Here is a 20,342-nt window from a genome sequence, read left to right on the forward strand (position 1 = left end):
TTCCAGTCATCCCATTTTTAGAGATGCTGAACGGCTGCTTAAAGCTGGTTCTGCAAAAACTGAGGGAATCCAGCCTCACATGACATCGAACTTCTAGTTGTTACATCTGGGTTGCTATTCAGCTATTCTACTGCAGCATTCCCCATTAATTAAGATTACATGTACCCAGTGAAAATCTAAAATATGCTTCTTGCATTATAAAAAAAAATTAACTAAACATTTAAAAAAATATTCTTACAGAATTGTGTTTACCATAGTTTAATTCTACAATATTTTTCCAATCAAAAATAAATTTCCCACATTCTTCACATGAATGAAACCATGTTTATCTTTAGTACCTTAGGTAACCTATTTCTTCTGATTTTGTAATTCTTATGCATTAACCTTCTCCTTGCACATAGATTAGATTCTTAATGTGGCATTGCTGCTGCTTGAAATCTAGAAGCCTCTTGGGACCAACCTGAATATTGAGCCTTTCTCCCTAGAGCACCCTGAACAATTCCCAGGTTTGAAATATGAGCTTGTTCATATTCTTCTTCCCAGCAGCAGTTCCATGTGGTTCCTGGCTAGGCCAGGACTGCTGAAGTAAAACCTGCTGCCACCATATTTCTTTGAATCTCCCAGCATGTCCATCTTCTGTCGGGGTCTCAGGAAGCTGGCACGGCAACCACACATCAGCTGGGAGCTCTTCCCATGTGAGGCTGCAACAGCGCTGGGGGCCTGTCATGGGGAGATTGAGCCGTCCTCCAAAGTGTCTGCCCGGCTACCTATAAATGAATATGGCTAAACCTTTTTCCACGACCACTCTCTTTTTTCCCCCATGTTACTTATGTAAATGAATTCTGCAGAGGGTGGTTATTTAACAGTCATTAGATGACTGAGCAAGGGATCTTCATTATTTTATTTTTAAAGTACAAAACATTTGTAAAATATTTCTGTGATAAAAAATATTTAAATAATGTATAGGAATTGCAGTCAATTTAGCAGGAGAGGTCATGCAAAAAAAATCTCATTACAGCTATTGACAGCTGTTAGTTGGAATGCCCTTTTATTTTATAAGTCTATAAATATTGAGTGAGAGATACTTAAGTTTGTTATCTTGAACAGGTAATCGTAATGGGAGTTTGGTTTAGAAATTTCTATACAAGAAACATTGACTCGATTTAGAGACAGTGGTGTTTTCCTGGGCTCAGACACTCAGTGTTTGTACAGTATACCTTTTACGTTATAAAGTATTTTCTGTAAGTGCTGATTTCAGTATGTTAACTTATTTTTCCAGAGTCTTCTAGCATAAACATCCTATAGCAAAATTCTGTTAACATCCTACAGCAAAATCCTAAATGTTAAGCAATTTCAACTAACAGAGTGGAATATCTTGGAGAGAATTAGATACCCCCTCCTTTCCTCCTAATAAGCTGAAGGAAGGATAGGTTTTACAGAATGGCAGAGCGTAAAGTTGTAAAAGGAACACAGTAGTTCTTTCAGAACAGACTCTCCATAAACTGAGCAAACCCTGCAGCAAAATAAACAGTGTTCCATTATACAAGATACCTATAGGGAGTTCTCATTATCCCAAACCCAGAAAAAGATTTTGTTTGGATTTGGCAAAGAACTAATCCAAGAATATGTGTGGCAATGAATACATTGGGGAACTGTTTTATACTCTTGCCCTCCACCATCCTTATTGAATTCTTAGTGTTTTGAGGGGTTTTTTTCTAAAAAGAAGGTCCTGCTAGTTCTGTAAGCTCAAGATAACCATAACAAAATGTTGTAAGCCAGCATATGTTAGTGTATATTAATCATAAGGGCTGTGTTTTAACAAAGGTGTTATGTTTCTTCAAATATGAGCCATACATGTTATACAGTATTGTAGCAAAATCCTTGCTGCAAGTTTATTATGTTTTTAGTTTAACCAAAATAGTAGAATTTTGAGGAAAAATATACAATTGTCAGTCATTCATTATTGGCACTCGCCCCCTTGCTGGGGGAAAAAGTAGGGCCAACTTCTCAAAAGTCCAGTTTTGGTCAGTGAGTATCAAATTATTGATAGGAACTGTATGTAAGCAATGCAGTCCTCTTCCAGCCAGGAACACATTGTTGTGACACAGAAAAATCCTCATTTGCTATGGGTTTAGGAACTATTTTTTTGTTTGGTTGGCTGTTGGTTATGGGGTTCGGTTGGTTGGTTGGGTTTGTTGGTTGGTTGCTTGGGTTTTTTGGTTGTGTTTTTTTTTGAATGGAGCTGAACTGTTTTTAAAATAACTCCTCTGGCTAAGTGCATTTGTTGGGCTAGAAGATGTTGAACCTAATGAAAACCTATATGGATAAATGCTTTTAAGAAAGTCTGTGTATCTACTGCTTCATTGACTTTTCAGAACATTTTGTCACCAACCACTCCATGACACCTGTTCAGCTTTGTTTTTAAGAAGACTTTCAGTTTTGGTTTTACTTATTTTTCACTTTTAATATAAAAAATCATCTTTTAGAGAAGAAAAGGAACTGGAGAATACTTCAGAATTTGAGTATCTGTGGATTGGTATTTCTGTCTTACAACAGAAGGGTGGACATTTTATCGCATGTTTTAACTGAGTTTAAAGTGAAAACCACTATGTTTTTAATAGAATTGCACAGGCAGAGGGTAAAAGCTGTAACAAAAATGCAAGATGAAACAGCAGAAGTTTTGTTTTAATGTATGGTCCAGTCTTTTTACTTGTTCTCGTCCAGGTAATGAAAAAGCAAACAAACAAACAAAAAAACTTTTACTGTAAATTAGATAGCTGTGAAGTAATTGAGTAAGAGTTCATATACATCTTAGGAAGGCGTTAAAACATGCAGTCTCATATTACACTTTACAGATTTCACAAAACTTTTCCAATAATTGTAGTTGAATGAAATCTAGAATTGTAATGTTCAGGCTTACTTCAGTATAAACAAATTTGCCTTAACAGTCCTGTCTTTCTGGAAATGAAGTTTTATGATACCACAGTCCTTTGCAGTTTATTTTCATCTCAGCTGAGTAGCTGATGTATGCAAAACTTGATGCTTCCCTAAAATACTGGTAAGAAGCCCAGAAAGAGATGTATGGTGCAAACTCTCGTAGGATTTCTGTGGAAGTTGAGCATGTAAGACTGCGTGAAAACTAAAGTTAAATTTAACCTGGACAACTTTGTTCATCCATTTCTACCCATATTACAAAAAACTACATGAAAAGAAGTTTATAAAGTCAAATACAAGAAGTTAGTTTATAATCTCCTATGATTCCCTTTAATCTCTACTCTCTCACCTTGATACAGAATCTCATCCCATTGCCCTGTCATCATCTTGAGCAAATGTTGGGAATGCAGGCAACACAAGCTCCTTGCTCTCAGTTCTCATGCCTTGCATCTGTGATTTCAGAACAGGATTTCTAGGAAAGTCCTGTTAAACCAGTAACAGTCCGGAGATCTATTGTAGACCATCCTATGTGTATGATCCATTCTGACCTATTGGGGAAAAAAAAAAAAAAAAAAAAAAAACAAACAAAAGAACAAAACAAAAAAAAAAAACCCAAAAAACCAAAAAAACCACAACAACAAAAAACTAAACAAAAAAAACCCCAACAAACCCACAACTGGCTGGAAATTCTGATGTCATAATGAGCATGTGCAAAGCTGAACTTCTGGTAGGAAGAGGGTTTGTTTGTTTACATTTATGTGAAAGAGCTCTTGGTCTAGCCAAATATAGGCATAGTTTAGTCTAGAGAAAAAAGACTTATTTCTGGCATTAGTAAGATCCTTTGCCAAACAAATTAATTCTCTACAGAAGTATTCACATGCTAGAACATCCTTAAGCTGTGAGAGGCACATTCCCCTTTCATTCATTTCAGCTTCAAAACTTTATTGCAAAGGCACCTGGAACTTCTTTTTATAAAGTTTAAAAAATGAGACAATAAAAATATTTTGGTCAGATGTCTGCCATGGATTATTTCAGCACAAATGGAAATTTTGCAAAGCTGTAAGCAGCTGAATGCAGGTGGTTTTAGCAATGTGCTATGGACATCTTTTAAAAAAAGATGATGCTAAACTTTGAAGAGCATATTACTGCTTGCCAACAAACTGTCTGAATGCCCTCTCCTGTAACTGTGGAGAATGCCCTGGTGGGTTTCACACCAACACCTTTGGCATAGGTGAGGCTTGTGCTGGTTGCCATAAAGAGAGAGGACTTGCTGATGCAAGTGGTTTTGGTCTGTTAGCAAAGTACCACACAATGGTGAATGAGACTTTAAAAAGCATTTTGATACAGTATACACTGCTGAAGTGGTTCATGATCCACTAAGTAAGGACAAGCACCAGTCAACAGCTTTTCTGTGTATTTTAGAACAATTGCATTCCTTTTCCTAAGCAAAAACATAGCCATCACCACTACGTAATTGTAAATCTTTCTTGAGAAGTCTGGTTCTCTTCCTTCATTTCCTGTAGCATGTCAGGTACAGCTTATTTCAAACTGTTTTCTCTTAAGCTTCCAGAAATGTAAACAGAGCATAAAAATCTTGTCCACAAATCTTCACGCTAAGTCATTCTGAACTCCCACTAGGACAACATTACCCATAAGATCAGTTACTGCAAATTACTATTCAAGTTTGTTTTTTTTTTCTTTAAATATGTTGTAATGCCTAGGAAGAAGAAATCTGGTTTCTAAAGGACAAAATTATGTCTGTAACATGTTGTGCTTTGACAATCCCAGACTCCATGACATGTGTGTCTTTGTTATACATTATAGTGAGTTGCTCAAAAGTTCACTTCTTCTCTTGAGTGTCCAATAAACATGACCCCTACAAGAGGAGATGATCTCACTAGTACAGTGCACCGAGAGAGCTAATATAAAATTATTTTCTATTGCTGAGTTAATTTTATTACAGTGCCACTTTATTCTCTGTTTAGCACTGTCTGATTGGTGGATCTTCTACGTTGCCCAACAGACTGAAATGAGTTAAACTATGGAATAATGCTATCAAGTCTTCCATTATAGTCAGCTTCAGTTTGTCATTTCTTAGTTTCATTCTGCAGCTCCTCACTGTAGTCAGTGTTTATTTACTATTTACCGCTTGCAGGTATTACTGATTTTCATTTATAATAGCAAAGTCATGCAGCATATATTTCTCTCTAAAACCAGACCGGGAAGTGGTCATCTGCTTGCAATTGACAGTGATTTCTGCTGCCATTCTGTGTATTTCCTCCATTTTGATGATAACATGTTGGCAAATGCTTTTCCAGTTCTAAATACAACACAGTGGGGCATGTCAACTATACATATTGAGAAGACTGTTCCCTATTCCCATGAATTTGTGCCCCACTCTCTCCTACATGAGCATTGTCCTTGGCCGCTGCTGTAAATATAAGTCAAATGTAGAACTTTTTACCACTTGTAACTGCATTATATTTCAGCATAGCTTTCATCCAGGTTTCCCCCAGGATATGTTTTAGTACTTCTGCACTGAAAGTTCTGGCAATATTATTTTGATATGAATGCACATGGTTTTCATTCAGAGATATATATATATCGTTAATGTTGCTCACATGGGTTTGTAATCAGAAAAGCATGTATTAAGATTAAATGAGAATTCAGGTCAAGCACTAAATTGATGTGTAGTAATGAAATATTCTTGACCAAACTCTTGATATTAAGCAAATGTTTTCTGTTTCAGTAAAAGATGGCATTTCTTTTAAAGTCCCACTTATATTTGGTTGACAACAATTTGTGATACTCAAAAGAAAAATATTTTTTAGATACGATAGTTACAGCATCATGAAAAGCTTTTTTGCACAGTTACGTTTAAATATATAATGCCGTGCTGTAAATTCAGGCACGTAGTGCATGATGCAGAGTTCTTTTTTTGTATCAACTGTCTGGGTTTTTTATCATGGTGGAAATGCCGAGATAGAAATGTCTTCTGTGTATCTTTCTTGTGATTCTATGCAAACGTATTTTAATGGTCAGCTAAACTGTGCAGGTTAATTTTAAACTGGGAAATAACCATTCTTTGCCTGTGTCTGTGTGGCTACCTGTGGGTACCTATACACTTGCATGTGTGCATTCCATGTCTTTCCATGAAAGTTCTGGAGAAATTTGTAGCAAGTAGTCCTTGATTATGCCACCTGGGTTTCAATGTGCATGGGTTTCTTTCATGGGTATCTAAAATGTCTAGAAAAAGGAAAATGTATTAAGCCTACCGATTATGTATTGGCCAGTACAATTAGGGATGGTACTTTGATAGGAACAAAGTAGTATATTTAGCTAATAAACTGAAGGCAGCAAATACAGCTCTGATTTTTTAAAAACAATTTTCAGGGAGTTTCAGGGAACTCTTGACTGAGCCTGGTATTTGAAAAATTAGTAGATAATGTAGAAATAATTGTATGATCTACAATAAAGAAATTAGAACAATAAGATATTGAACATAATGCGACATTTTGGGGAAACAAAATAAATTTTGTAAGCAGAGGCAGCACCTCACAAATCTATTAAAATGATTTGAAAGAATCGGCAAGAACCATGTGGATGAGTTGAAGTCTAGTTGATACAGTCCACTGGATTTCCAAAAGTCTTCAACACAGTCCATTTTGAAAGGCTTCTGAAGAAGCTAAGCAGCCCAGGGATAGAGGCTTGATAAAATACATCTTCTTGCCCAAATAAAAATAAATGTTTAAAAGAAAGTAACTAAAAACAGAAATAAACTTTCAATTCTCAAGAGAACAGGAGATAACCAGTTGAAATCCACACAGAACTGTGTTGGATCTGGCATTGTTAATTATCTGTGCCTCTTTTTCCACATAATCTGGTTTTTTTTAAAAAAAGCAACAAACAAACAAACAACAACACAAAAAACCACACAAAACCAAACCAACAAATAAAACAAAAAAACAAACAAAATAACCACACAAACCAATTCTTCCTACAAACAAACAAACAAAAAAATTGGTGTTCACGTTTCAGGTGTGTAGGTACAACAGATCTGTAAAGACTTATTTTTATTAGTTAAATCAATAGTATATTCTCACACTTTGGCAGGAGATTTGTTCAAGTTCTGTATTAAAATATATTATTATCAGTATGTTTATCTATACATCCAGAATATGTTAAGATGTTAAGCCTGAGAAATATGCTTATGTGGTGTTGATTATGCTTTACAATATTATAAAACTAAATGTTTAGCACTTTTATTATAATGCCGGTATTCTTTATTTTTGTTACAAGGCTGAACACTAGTACAGAAATTCAGTTTTGTTTTAACGATAAAAATGCTAACGTTTTTTGTTTGTTTTCATAATTCCTTTAATAGTAGTAAAGGATTTTGTAGTTTATGTATTCAGCGTTCACCAGCAGCAAGTTGAAACGGTTGCTGCCAGTACTCTAAACTTGATAAATTCTTGTGCACAAGTTCCTAACATCTTTTATATTCAGATGATAAAACTACTCAGGTCCATTGGGTTAATAATGTGATCTTTCCTGGCACATTTCTATTCCACTGTTCCCGCAGACCCTTCTTTTTTTGACTATGTAAAACTGCCGTTAACACGGATGTGGAGCTGGAGAGCCCGAGTACCCTCCGGCAGAAGCGCAGGTGGGAGAGCATACAGTGGGGGTCTCTGCGGGCAGCATTTCAAGCCTGTGATAAAGAAGCTGCCACAGCTCAGTCTAGTTTCTCACGTTGTTTTACTGTGCGTTGTGGAGTAGCTGCCATCAGTAGGTTCACTGAGGGAGGAGGACAGATTCAATTGTGCAAGCACAAATTGGCAGCTACCACAATGAGAAGGTGGCATGGGGAACCCCTATGTTCTACGTGCTGAAAAATTGTCACTGGGGTCAATGGCAGCGATTTAGCGATGTGGAGTATTTAGAGAGAGCAGTCCTGTAGTTTGAAACCTGTTTGAACAGACCGAGAGAGGTCTGGAATTGAAGTTGAAAGTCAGTGGAGCAGTGACTTCCAGATCTCTGGGAGATCATCCTTTCTGTAAGGCTGGAGGCCTATGCTTTCATAGGTGTTTATCTAAGATTTTAGACAGCTTTCTTGAGCTGTTCCAGCTGCCTCATTCAGCAGAGACGTACTCTTATTTGCAGAAGGGAAATATGGCACAACAGCAAAAGAGCAAACATAGAACAGCACCTCAAAGGTCAAAGGATGTGTCCTTCTACCCTGACCATATCTGTTATGGTGTCGTTTGTTCCATTCAGAAGAACTGATGCCAGATGACAGGGCCTGGACAGTAAATTGTTTGCAGAATCAGCAGTGAGATATTTGTCAGTAGCCTGAACACCTGCTGGAGATGATGGAGCTGTTCTGAAATAAACCAGTACTGCTGCAGCCTTAGCAGTGGAGAGGATGGGCTCCATGCGATAGCTCATTTTGTTTCAACGATTATTTGTCAATCCTATGTCCTTAGAACTTCTGTTTCTTTTATTCTTAAAGCATTTCTGTATTTTGGGTTTTATCAGCTTCACTGTCAGTTATGAATATTGTAACTACATTCATCTCGAAGCAGATAACTTGAAACCAGGAGATTTTTCTGGGCATAAATTCCACTAAATAGTTCCTATAGGTTTCTTATTTCGCCGTAAGGTTTGGTTGTGGTTTGGGTTTTTTGTTTGTTTGGGGTTTTTTTGTGGGCTTGGGGTTTTTTTTTAGGTGAATTTTAGCATGGTAGTTTATGTACATAATGTAAATACGATGTGGTAAATATATTTCTTATTCTGCTAGTCTTATTAAGCTGCTTCCTTAAGTTTTTCTAGTTTGAGAGTTCCTCACAAGTAAACAAACTTGTTCAGGCCTCTGCTGAGGGCAAGAATGCAATATAAAAACACCAGAGTCAGTTTTCTGTTGAGCTGAAAGTACAGCTGGCCTAATGTGTTGGGTGCAGCTGAAGGAGTGTTATAGGAAGGTGGTTATAAATGCACCTTTGTACTCTCCCTAATTATTTTTTTTCATGCACTTGTGCCCAGGAGCTGTCACTATTGCCCTGTGCATCGTTGACTTAACGCAGTGCTCTCTTTGTTCCAGTCTGCTACTTGTTTTCTGCTTCATCCAGAGATCCACAGGAGCTTGCAATAATGGAAGAACTTTTAATGTTATTTAAGGAACTTCTTTTCACAACTTTAATGCTAAGGAACTGTATTGAGAAATATAGGAATGTTTCCAGACTCCTAAACAGAATTAGAAAGTTAGAAGTTTAGCTACAACTTCTTCTCGAGTTTGTTGCAAAATACTGTTTTTTGTCATGCTGCCTTAGGGAGGACTGTCTCACAAGACTTTTACTAATTTTGAATCATTACTTCGTGAAGGGTATTCCTTTTAAGGAGTCACAGCTCAATAATTTCCTTAGTCAGAGAGAGCTCTGCATATTGACTTTGTTTCAGTTGTCACTGTGGATATAGTCAGTATATGTTCTCCTGAACTGTCATCATTTTCACATTTAAATTTAAAGAAAGACAGACATTCCTGCAGGATTCCTTGGTATTTATTTAAAACATTACTATCCCATAAATGCCTCCAATGCTCCACTTCAAAAAGGCTAGATCTAGAAGATGTGAACAAAAAATGCAGTGACCAGTAGGGCTAATTCTTTTAAGTATTCTTCCTTGCCGTTGATTTTACATATGCATGTACATTTAGACTGTAAATTCTTTCTTATGAGGTAGCTGACATGCTACTAAAACCAAGTATCAAGCAACAGTAGTAACAGTAGGGAGCGTTCAGCTAGCAAATTTACACCAACTTCCAGCAGGTAAGCTGCCCTTCATAATACTACTTGAAAGAGTTTAGAGGTATTTTGGGAGTAAAATAAGTCCCGCTTGCTTTCTTCAGGTAGCATAGCACAATAGCCACTTTTTTATAAAGTAGGTAGCACTGCTGAGTGACTCCTTTCCCCCTGCAGAAAGCACCAGTTAAATCCCCCAAAGGACACGCTGTAACCTGTTCGAAAGAACAATGAAAAACACGACAAGAATCTGCGAGTTTTTACGCCGGAACCTTATAAACCTCACTTCGCTTTGTCTCGCTGCCAGAGGTTCGCACGGCAGCTCTCAGAAGCGGTGCCGCTCAGGAAACCCACCCCGGCTCGGCCCGTTCGAAGGCTGTGAAGGGGGGACGGAGGAGGAAGGCGAGGCAGTTTGGCGGCCGACCCCGGGAGGATCCCCGCGGCCCAGCCCGCAGAGAGCCCGGCGGCCCCGGCGCGGCCCTGGGCGGGCTCCGGCCCGCAGAGCGCCCGGCGGCCCCGGCGCGGCCCTGGGCGGGCTCCGCCCCGCCGGCGCCCGGGGAAGCTGCTCCTTACATGGGCATGGCCGCCGCTCGCCCGGGGCCCGGGCGGGGTGGCCCGCTGGAGCCAGGCCGCGGCCCAGCCGGCGGTGGGGCGGGGGGGGTTCAGCCAGACAAAGAACAGTCCCGGCAACCAAATAAGGAAGTTGGAGCTGGAGGATTTCAGAATAGGAGCAGGGGGAAGGCGGGGAGGCAGTCCCTTCTGCTGGAAGCGGCTTTCTGGTGTTAACAGAGAAGTGGTAAATACAGGGGATCGAGGCTCACGAACTTGTCGTTAGCCCTCTGTAGTCTGCTGCCAGCAAAGCTGAAGAACTCAAGCTGCGTTTGTCATATTTTCTCATGTTTCTGAAGGCTCTTTATGGATCTTTGTTTATAAAGGAGGGGTCTTTGGCAGCCCCCTTTGGTTAGCAGCCTGAAGACAAATGACTCTTTCTCTGCCAGGGGAGGAAATCCCGTTGTAGATGATTTCGAGCATTATGAAAACACTTTATGAATTTTTGTCTACTAAGTTTTCATCAGGACACCGCAGAAGTTCATCTAGAAAGGGTACATATGCACCCCTGAGGGACTGAGGTGTCTCTGCAGTTGAAAACTCTGGCAGGGAGAGAAAAGAAAGAAAATGAGTACTGAAAAGCATCCTGACAATTCTGATAGAAAAGCATTTCATATAACAAAATGGCTCAGTGGAAAATTTTTCTGGGATATCAAAAATGCAAGTAAAGTACCGGTTTAAACATAGGTATGGAATTCATACCCTGCAGTCCTAATCCCCAGTGTCTTGGGGCTTCTTTTTTTTCCCCCTTACTTGTATGGGCTGAATTTTAAAGGTCTTATTCCTGGTGGGAAAAGACACACACCACCATTCCCTTTTTCAGTCCAGGCTTACTCAGAGGAGGAAGAATCAACACAACAGAAACATTCAGTAGATGCAGGAGCAGCTGTGATCTCTGCTGACTGTGTGAAAGTTAGAAGAGAGACAACTAAATAGCTGTGGGCACAAACTTCAGCAGTAACGTTTAACATACTGGCCTGGTTTGCTCTGGTTTCAAAATGTTAGCAACAGAATGTCTTCTAAATTCACAGCCTTTATAGCAAACAATTACATGCACTATGAGCTTGACATCCTGATGAAAGGAAGTAAATTATGCCTTGATCTTGAAATCGTGACCAGATCAGCTCATAAACAGCTACTGAAAAACATTTTAAATATTGTGGGGAAGCCTGACTCAGAAGAAACAGCTTCTTTATCTTTCCTGACAGGCCTTCCAATTACAGCAGCTGTAAGTTACTAAAGTGTAACTAATTGAAAGATACAGCACACTCGTTATTACCGTATCAGGAGTATTAAAGAAGAGAATGTAGTGTTGAGATTTGAGTCCAGAACTGGGAAGGACTTACGGGTGACATTCGAATTGCTGTAACTACCTGTGACTTTATATAAGCCTCCTAACAATTCAAGCATCTGAAATGTGGGTACACCTGTTGTAGATCCATGGTGATGCTTGCAAATGTGATTTCAATATCACAGCTGAAGAGTGTTATGCCAATTTTACTATAAAGTAGAAACCATAGATACAATACTAATGGAACCACAGAGGAGAAACCTTAGGCAAGGTTATTTTGCTCTTGATCCCAACATCTTGATTCAAACAGAATATTACAGATGTCTCTGTAATTTATTTCAGGAATAAAACATAGATAATCTGACAACAGTGGTAGAGTGAGGGAGAACAAAAGTGCAAGGAAAAGCTGCAAGAGTTGGGAAAAGAATACAAGGCAGAACCAGCTGCACAACTTGAGAGAGAAAAGGAGTTGGACAAAAATTTACAAAATAGTTCTCCTTTGTGGTGTTGGTGAAACTAGGAGTTTAACATGGGTCAAGATCCTTTTGAGTCTGAGGAGTGAATTGTCTTCCAGGTTAAATTTTGCTATATTGAATGTAGATATTTCCAGAGCTCATACGCTTTGCTCTACCAGTAGTTGTTCAGGCCAGGAAATTCTGGATTACTCATGGTCAAAACAAAGAATGTTGGTACCAAAGTATCCAGGTACTTTAAGGAAACCATTGGGGTATATGACTTCTCTGTGTGCTGCTTGTTCAACCAGCACTGTTCCGGTTCCTTGTTAGAAAGTGCCTATATAGTAGAGCCATGGTTTTTCTCCATGCTGTCATAGGAGTTACACAGTAGGCTTAATCAATATGATTTAAACAACTTTGTACACTGAAGACTTTTGCTGGTTTAGTCCAAAAGGTGAAGTAATTAGTATTATAACAAAGACTTAAGCATGAGTCACTTCATCACCTTTTATATACACACACGTGTGTGTGTGTATACATACATGTCCATTAAAATGCTAATTACCTTCTTATGAAAATTGTCTCAGCAACAGAAACTTCTGATTTTTGTTTTCCTCTATGTATAATTAGAAGTTTGATAACAGGTCCTCTTCATTTATTTTTGTTGAATCATGTTTTAATAGATCATAGACTTTACAGTATGATTTGCTTTCAAATGTTGGCTTTAGCCATGGTTCCCTCTGTGTAAAACACATCATTTTGACGGTGCGTATTGGCAGAATTGAAAGTGATGGGAAATGTTTGCTTAAGTAACCTTTCTGGTAACAAACACATGATCCTTCATTTTCCAGAAGTGCTAAGAAAAACAAAAGTCGCAAACAACTTGGTACTCCTAGCTCAAACACTGGGAATTTCACCGACAGGAAATAATACCAAACAAAGCAATTTGCAGTTAGGACCTCAGTGTCTGCCAGCAGCAGCAAAGTTGGATAGTGTGGGATGCTTGTAATATGGGATTCAAGATACTTTGGAAATAGTGCTGATGCTTTGGACTGGTAGATGTTTGGCAATTGCGATTTTAGAGGTACAGTTAGTCCTTTTATTTATAGGAAAACATAACTTTGAATGCTGACCTTCTAAAGAAATCTCAAACTCTGATGCATTCCAAGAAAATCCGTGTCCTGTTCCTGGCTTAGTAATCCCCATTCAAAGCTTTTATGTGCTGTCAAGGGGCCTGGAGCACAAGTCTTATGAGGAGCAGTTGAGGGAGCTGGGGCTGTTTAGCCTGGAGAAAAGGAGGCTGAGGGGAGACCTTATCACCATCTACAACTACCTGAAAGGAGATCGTAGCGAGGTGGGTGTTGGTCTCTTCTCCCAAGTAGCAAGCAATAGGACAAGGGGAAATGGCCTCAAGTTGCACCAGGGGAGGTTTAGATTAGATATTAGGAAAAAATTCTTCACAGAAAGGGTTGTCAGGCATTGGAACAGGCTGCCCAGGGACGTGGTGGAGTCACCATCCCTGGAGGTGTTTAAAAGGCGTTTAGACGAGGTTCTTAGGGACATGGTTTAGTGCTAGAGTTAGGTTAGGTTATGGTTGGACTCAATGATCCTGAGGGTCTCTTCCAACTGAAATGATTCTATGATTCTAAGTACAGTATGGAAAGGGATGTAATTTTATGGAGGGTTTTTTTTGTTTTAAATAAAATTTGAAATTCCACAATATTTGGCATGCCAAAGCTTATTATGTGTAGCTAGTGTAAATGGGATGCATTTCCTTTGTGTAAGAAAAGTAGGGAGATTGCTGTATTTGGATTCATAAATCATTTAATTCAGTCAGCTGCATATGAATTGATTTGAAACCTTGTAAACTCTTCCAGTTCCTTCTTCTAGTCCTTCAGTGTCTATGTCACCGCCATTTCTATCTGAGCTTAATGTTGTTTGAACTGTAATATGATGCAAAGCTCCATTGTGGCTAGCTGAATACTACTTGTGTTTATTTACAGGCATGCCTATATTCTTGAATTAATTTTCAGTTTTTAAGACCAAAAGGATCTTGTGTCATGTGTCTCCCCAATGTAGAAAATATAATTTGAATTTCAATCACAACTTCTTCCTAGATCTTGGAATTTTGTTTTTGTTTTCTTTTTGAAAAATACCCTGGTTTGATTTAAGGAATTTGAGAGGACTGGTCTAAACTAGCATGATCAGAATTGTACGCTCCAGTGTAGCTTTTAATGTCTTTGTTATTCACCAGCTAGAATGCTAAAATGTTGCATATCATAATGAAGAAAAACCAACTAGGCAAATAAAAGAAATGAAATAGAAGTTTGTAGCTATTTGTAATATAGTAGCACTTGGAAGCTAGCTGTTGTGGATCATAATGCATGTACACCCTATTAAAATACAATTTCTTTACTGAAGATACATTGCAAGCCAGACAATTGCATTTAAATACTACAAATTATTCCGTCGTAGTTTAAGAACTTGACAGGCTCTCTCTAGAAGTCCATTGAGTTGTTTTATCTTAATTTGTTCTCTCTCAGATTGCTGAGGATGTAATTATTTTTTGTAAGGTTTTCTCCCTGCATTTTCAACTTTATTTTCCTGAAGTAATAACTTCTTAGTTTTCACACTTCAATCAATACTGATTTCATTTTATTTAGAGGGTAGTATAAAAATGAAGATTCTCAAAGTTTGAATAAATGTTAGCAAAAAACCTCTTCATATGACTTCGGGTAGTTTGGTGTTTGTCTGTTTTGCTAGTGGCATTTACCATTACCTCCATTAGTTCACAGAAATTAATTGTTGGGGTTTTTATTGCATTTTTCCAAAAACTGTTGTTATAATTGTAATTACACTCTAAATGTTTCATTTAAATATTAGGACTTCATGGGACTTTTATACAATTCTCTTTCTACATGTAAATTAGTTTCCCTCATTTTTGTTTGCCAGTCATGCTGTCCATACAGTTGGAAACCCTTTAAACTAGAAACGTATGTTCCTGGAGCTGGAATGATAAGCAAAGTTGTTTACAAGAAAGAATCACAGATCATATTAAGTTTTAAGTAAAGCATATGGTTTTGTTTCCTTTGTCTTTGGATCTTTATTTCACATTGTGCCTCATGTTTGGTTCCCAGTAAGTTGAGCTTCATTTTCACTTTCTATGCCCAGTTACTGTGGAGTCACAGTGAAACAAGTGTCTTGAACTAAGCTGATGTGCACAAGCTGTCTTTCTGCTTTCATCTTCCATCCCCATGAAGTGAACACGAGCATACATGCATAGACATAAAATTCTTGGAACATATGTGCAAAATATGTGCAATGTACGAGCTGCAACAGAAGAAAATGTCAGAGAACTCAGTTGTCTTTACTGCAATATTAACTCTGTTATAATCAAATACAAAGGAGAAGGTGTGGTTAAGAGAAGTGAAGTCCAGGTACTGTTTTTCTGTAACTGGCTTTTCCTACCATACATCAGTCCGTTCTTTGTTGTGTGTGTTAGATTATCTGCAGATATTACTGGCTGAACTGTGGATAAAATACTATCCTCGACAAGCATGCTTATCCAAAATCATATAGAGGCCTGATTAGTGATGAGTGATACTGTTTTTATCTTTGTACTATCTTAATAGTATGTGTATGAGCTACCATGCTTCTTCCCCATAGTCATGTTCCAGAACTGGAAACAGAGCTAGTGCAGTGCCAGTCTTCTTGCTGCCAGGGTCCGGCATGTCACTCTCTGTTCTAGCAATGGGGAGATGCTTTAGTGCACTCTCTCTTTTCCCTAGTTGGCAGCATTCCTCTCTTCTCCCTGTTACATTCTGGAGTGACTGAGTGATGTGGAGTTCTGAGTCCTAAAGAGGACTGTGTGGTGAAAAAGGGTGAAGGGGGTTGAGGAAGCAGAAGTTTCAGTGCCACCTTGTTCTGCATTGTCCACTGTAGAATCAAATTTCTCAGGTACAGGTGTTGCTCATCTTGGGGGTTTATAAAAGTTGGAGGAAAATAGTCATGATGATGTTCTCATGTAAACCAAATGGATTCCATGCATCCAGAGCTGGACTCTAATACACACTGATTGAAAAGTGGAGCTGGAAGAAGAAAGAGGAGTACCCTTTCAGCTGCCCTAAAATATCTTAAGCATTGTCCAGGATGTTTAGTAGCAGTGAGATAAAAGCCAGCATGTTTGTACACTTCTTTTTGCTGTCCATGTTGTAGAAAATTCAAGTGATACCACTGCTCACTTCTGTGGACTAAGCATGGATTTGAGAATAGAGGTTGTGTAGATGTACCTTTTGAGATTGTCCATCTCATTTTGAGCAGATGTTTAAGTAGATGTTACTAATGAGTAGTTGTTTTCTATGATTACTTATAAAACTGATACTGGAACGTAATCTGTAAGAAAGCCCTGGATCCAGACCAAGGGGGTTGTAGTAGGAAGAGTAAGAACTAACAACAAAAATCTGTTCTTCAGTCTTCCTCTCCTTATGGAAAAGGGAAGAAAAGGAAAAGAAAAACCTACCTTCAAATGATGCCCTTAGTAGAATGTACAGTAGTAATTATTGTATTTACAGTAAGTGTTTGAGAGACTGGTTTTGTGTAATTAGACAGCAAAATAGCATGCTTTTTGTAACATACAGTAAATGTTCTCTGAACTCTGATGCTGTTCTTTGACAGGTGAAGAAGATGCAGGAGATTGTTTATAAAACAGGTGACTGAAGTGTGCGATATAGTGATATGGTTTTTCCGGAAGAAGTTTTAAATTCAGCTTAACCTGAAAACTCAGGGATTTGGTAGTGATGACTAGCGGCATAAGTATTATTTTAAAAGACAAGTATTTAAAAGCTTAGCAGAATAATTTGAGATGTCACTTCCACCGTTCTCCATTAAAACGTGTAGCCATCCCACCTGTCTGTCATGCAGACAAAAACGATGTGGAAATAATACAAACTTTTCCTGCGCAGAAAAGCTAATGAAAACTCTTGTGGCAACCCTTTGTGGCAGCTGTATGACAATATGGAAGAGCCTGGGATGTTTCCTCCACTCTCCAGGCAGCTGCAGCGTCTGCTTCTGCTTTAGCAGACATTTCTCAAGCTTTTCTACTGGCTATGGATGCCGAGTTCCCGGAGGGAAGAAAGTGAACTTTCAGCATGGGACACGAACCATTGTTTGGCAAAAAGTGTGTCAAAAAGTCCCAGTTCTTGAGAGTAATTAGGACTTAAGAGAAAGACCATCCCAATGGCGATTCGCTGCGGGAAACCCCCGCTTCCCCGCCGTTCCAGCAGCCTGGTACCGCCTCTCGCAGGCACCGGGGGGCCCGGGGTGACGGCGGGACTCTTAACGTGAAGCCGCCGGAGCGGCCGCGCCGGCGGGGGCTGAGGCAGAGCCCGGGCCCGCCCCGCCCCATATAGCGCCGGTACCTGCGGCCGCCGCGCCGCTCCGCCCCGCTCCGCCGCCGGACTCCCGCGTCCCCTCGACACTTGCGCTCGGGTATGTGATAACTGCCCGCCTGAAGCTTGCCGAGGTAAGATGGCAGGATGCTTGTATGAGTTCCGACGTGACATGTCTTCTTCTGAGGAGGCGAACGCACGGCAGAAGGGGCGATGGAAGGCGAGAGGTCAGGGCAGATGAGACCTCGCTGTAATCGGATCGGGCTGACGGCGTTTCTGTCGGGTATTTGTTTTTTGCGCGACTCTTTCTTGCCCTTTCAGTGTGCCACATCGCCTGTAGTTGCGTTCGAGTTTGGCCGATGCACTTTGTTTGCCAAACCCTTGGTGTTTCCAGAGACACGGAGGATGCTGCTGTGGCGCGAGCGACTGTGTGCATCTCTGTAGCTCAAGACTTCCTACATCAGTTGTTAGTTGTTAGTTGTGTTAGTTGCTTCTTTACAGAGCAGTAAAATATGAGTGCTTTTGCAGCCTTCTTTGTAGGAGACTTCTGTAGGAGCCTGGCGATACTCCTGGATGAAAAGGGAGTTGGTAATAGGCAGGAGACTTGATGTTTTAGAAAACTTACTATGGCTTCTTACCAAAATCAAATATTAGGTGGGGTTTTTTTTTGTCCTGTGGAATTCATTAGTCTGTAAGGAAGACATATTTGGTGACCTAGCGATGATGTACTTGCTGCAGCTAACTTTTTTTGTCGAATGTTTATCATTGAGTGTTGAAAGGAATTTGGTGTTACTTAGTAACTTTGTAACTTACAACAGTAACGGCTTTGGAGATTTTTTTTTTTCTTTTCCGAGTCTGTAGTAGACATTTGTTTAAATTTTAGTAGAGAAGACCAAAAAAAAAAAAGGTGAAAGTTTCCTGGCAGCAGGCGCATAATTAGAAAGAAGGCTGGGAAAAGTAAGACTGACCTTCCTTATAATGATGTGTTTACAGAAACTTGGAAAGCAGAGATATGCATTGGCTATCAAAGAGAAACCAACGTCTGCTGCTGGAACATTTGGGTCAGCCTTATATTAAGGAATATGGCACTGCAGAGCATATGTCTAAAAATAGGAGTGGATACATTTGATGTTTCATTAGGCTTTGAGGTCAAGAAACTGTTTTTCCATGGTATTTTGTGGCTGTATTGAACTGAGGCCATGATTCCTGGGGCCAAACCTTATATTTCTGAAATTAACTCCATCAGATGTGTTACATATTGTATGGAAAGTTTTATGTCCACTCACAAGTCTGTGTGCACTGAAATCCACTGGAGTTCTGGGATGGCAAAAGTTATGATGATGTTCTTAAGGAAGCTCAACGGTTTCCAGGCATCCAGAGCTCGTCTGTGATTCACAATGCATACCAGACATAGAAGGGATTAAGATACAGAACCGATAACAAGAGGATGGAAAAAATAATAAATATAAAAAGTTAAAAGGCTCACAGCCCATGTCTGGTAATTGTATCTAAACCACTTTGCTATGAAAAAGAGGGCAAATACTTGTGAGAACAGGATTCTAAGAGAGATTCTGTTGCATCCTACTTTCAGATCAGGGACAAAACCTGAAAGAACCATCCGTCTGTGAAATAATATTCTGGTACTAATTTTCCTGGCCAGGAGGAGAAACCCTGTGGGAAAAGCTGGGGGCGAAGGGACAAGAGTTTGAATAAAATAGACTGGAGGACTGGGTAGGAGGTATACAGATGTTCTTAGAACTTTTGAAGCTCTTAGGAATATGCAGGTAGGATTTTTTTTTTTTTTAATTAAGTGTGTCATTTGGATAAAAACATTTCTGTCACCTTTGAAACAGGAGAAACCTCATAATCACGAAGTTAGAATTTACCATGTTACCATACACTGCAATCTAACATAGAAGTTTTCTTAAAATCAGAATGTTGGATGCATGGTAAGAGTTTGTTAGCAGCTGGGAGTTATATGTCCCATAGTTTTTCTTGTAGCTTTGTGAGAGCCAAGCTAGTTTGCTTTTTTTTTTTTTTGGTGAAAAACTGTTCTAAAAATTTAGAGTGTTTTGAGTAACAATAAGTGGCCTGGTGTATCAGGATTCTATTAAAAAGCACTGCTGTAATATACATATTTTTACTATCTCTATTATCTTCAAACTGTTTTTCAAGTTGGTTGGTTGGCTGGCTTGTTTTTTTTGTAGGAGCAGAACAGTTACATAAATTGTCCTGGCCAAGCTCATCTTGCTGGATGCTCATGCACCTATTATTGTGGGCCTATTATTTTGAACTAGCCTGAGTCTACTGCTTTCTCTTTGCATAGGCTGTGTGAGGATTGCAACATATAAAAATTTGCAATGTGTTTATTCTACAGTAATTATTGTTTTTGTACAATTGCAATTATCGTAAATTAGTTATGGAGATCTGCGGTTCCAGGCAACAGAAAGCAACTCACTATTCTCTGCACTGAAGAGTTTTTTGAGCTTATACGACAGTAGTGGAGGGCACAATAGTCTCGCCTCTCTGCAAACAGGAGGGGAGTTGCAGTTTTGTCATCCACTTTGTGGTCTGTATGACTGCAGCAGCCATTTCTAATAGCTATGTTAGCTATGTTAGCACAGCATGCCTCCGGTTCTGTAAGGACACAGTGGTAAATGTGATGAGTAATGTTCAGCTGTTGGGCTTTGGGCATTGGAAGACAAAGGGAGTTGTCTGGCTGGATGTGACCTGTGGGACGCTGGGCAGCCCACTTACGTGGAGAATTCCTTCTTTCTCTGCTGTATGGAGTTTTTTTCTATTACTCTGCCTCAAAATGATCCATGAGAGACGCACCTTATTTAAACTTACGTGGTTCTTGATTGGGCAA

The 20,342-nt window shown here is 39.3% G+C and overlaps 1 protein-coding gene across 5 annotated transcripts in view; it reads left to right on the forward strand.

Annotated features, from left to right (window-relative positions):
- The window catches only part of PALLD (palladin, cytoskeletal associated protein), a 195,647-nt gene that overhangs the window by 112,483 nt on the left and 62,822 nt on the right, over positions 1 to 20,342 (forward strand). The window contains exon 1 of one of the 5 annotated variants that reach the window (XM_065633189.1): positions 17,503 to 17,607. The exons of 3 other annotated variants lie outside the window; for them this stretch is intronic. Coding sequence is in view for 1 of the 2 variants with exons in the window: in XM_065633188.1 (XP_065489260.1) it covers positions 17,687 to 17,700 (14 nt within the window). In the remaining variant the exon portion in view is untranslated. Of the gene's footprint in view, positions 1 to 17,502; positions 17,608 to 17,681; positions 17,701 to 20,342 lie in introns of those variants that run through there. One more of the 5 variants, XM_065633188.1, reaches the window with a different exon arrangement.

This window comes from Caloenas nicobarica, chromosome 4 (genome assembly GCF_036013445.1).
Source record: "Caloenas nicobarica isolate bCalNic1 chromosome 4, bCalNic1.hap1, whole genome shotgun sequence".
NCBI lineage: Eukaryota > Metazoa > Chordata > Aves > Columbiformes > Columbidae > Caloenas > Caloenas nicobarica.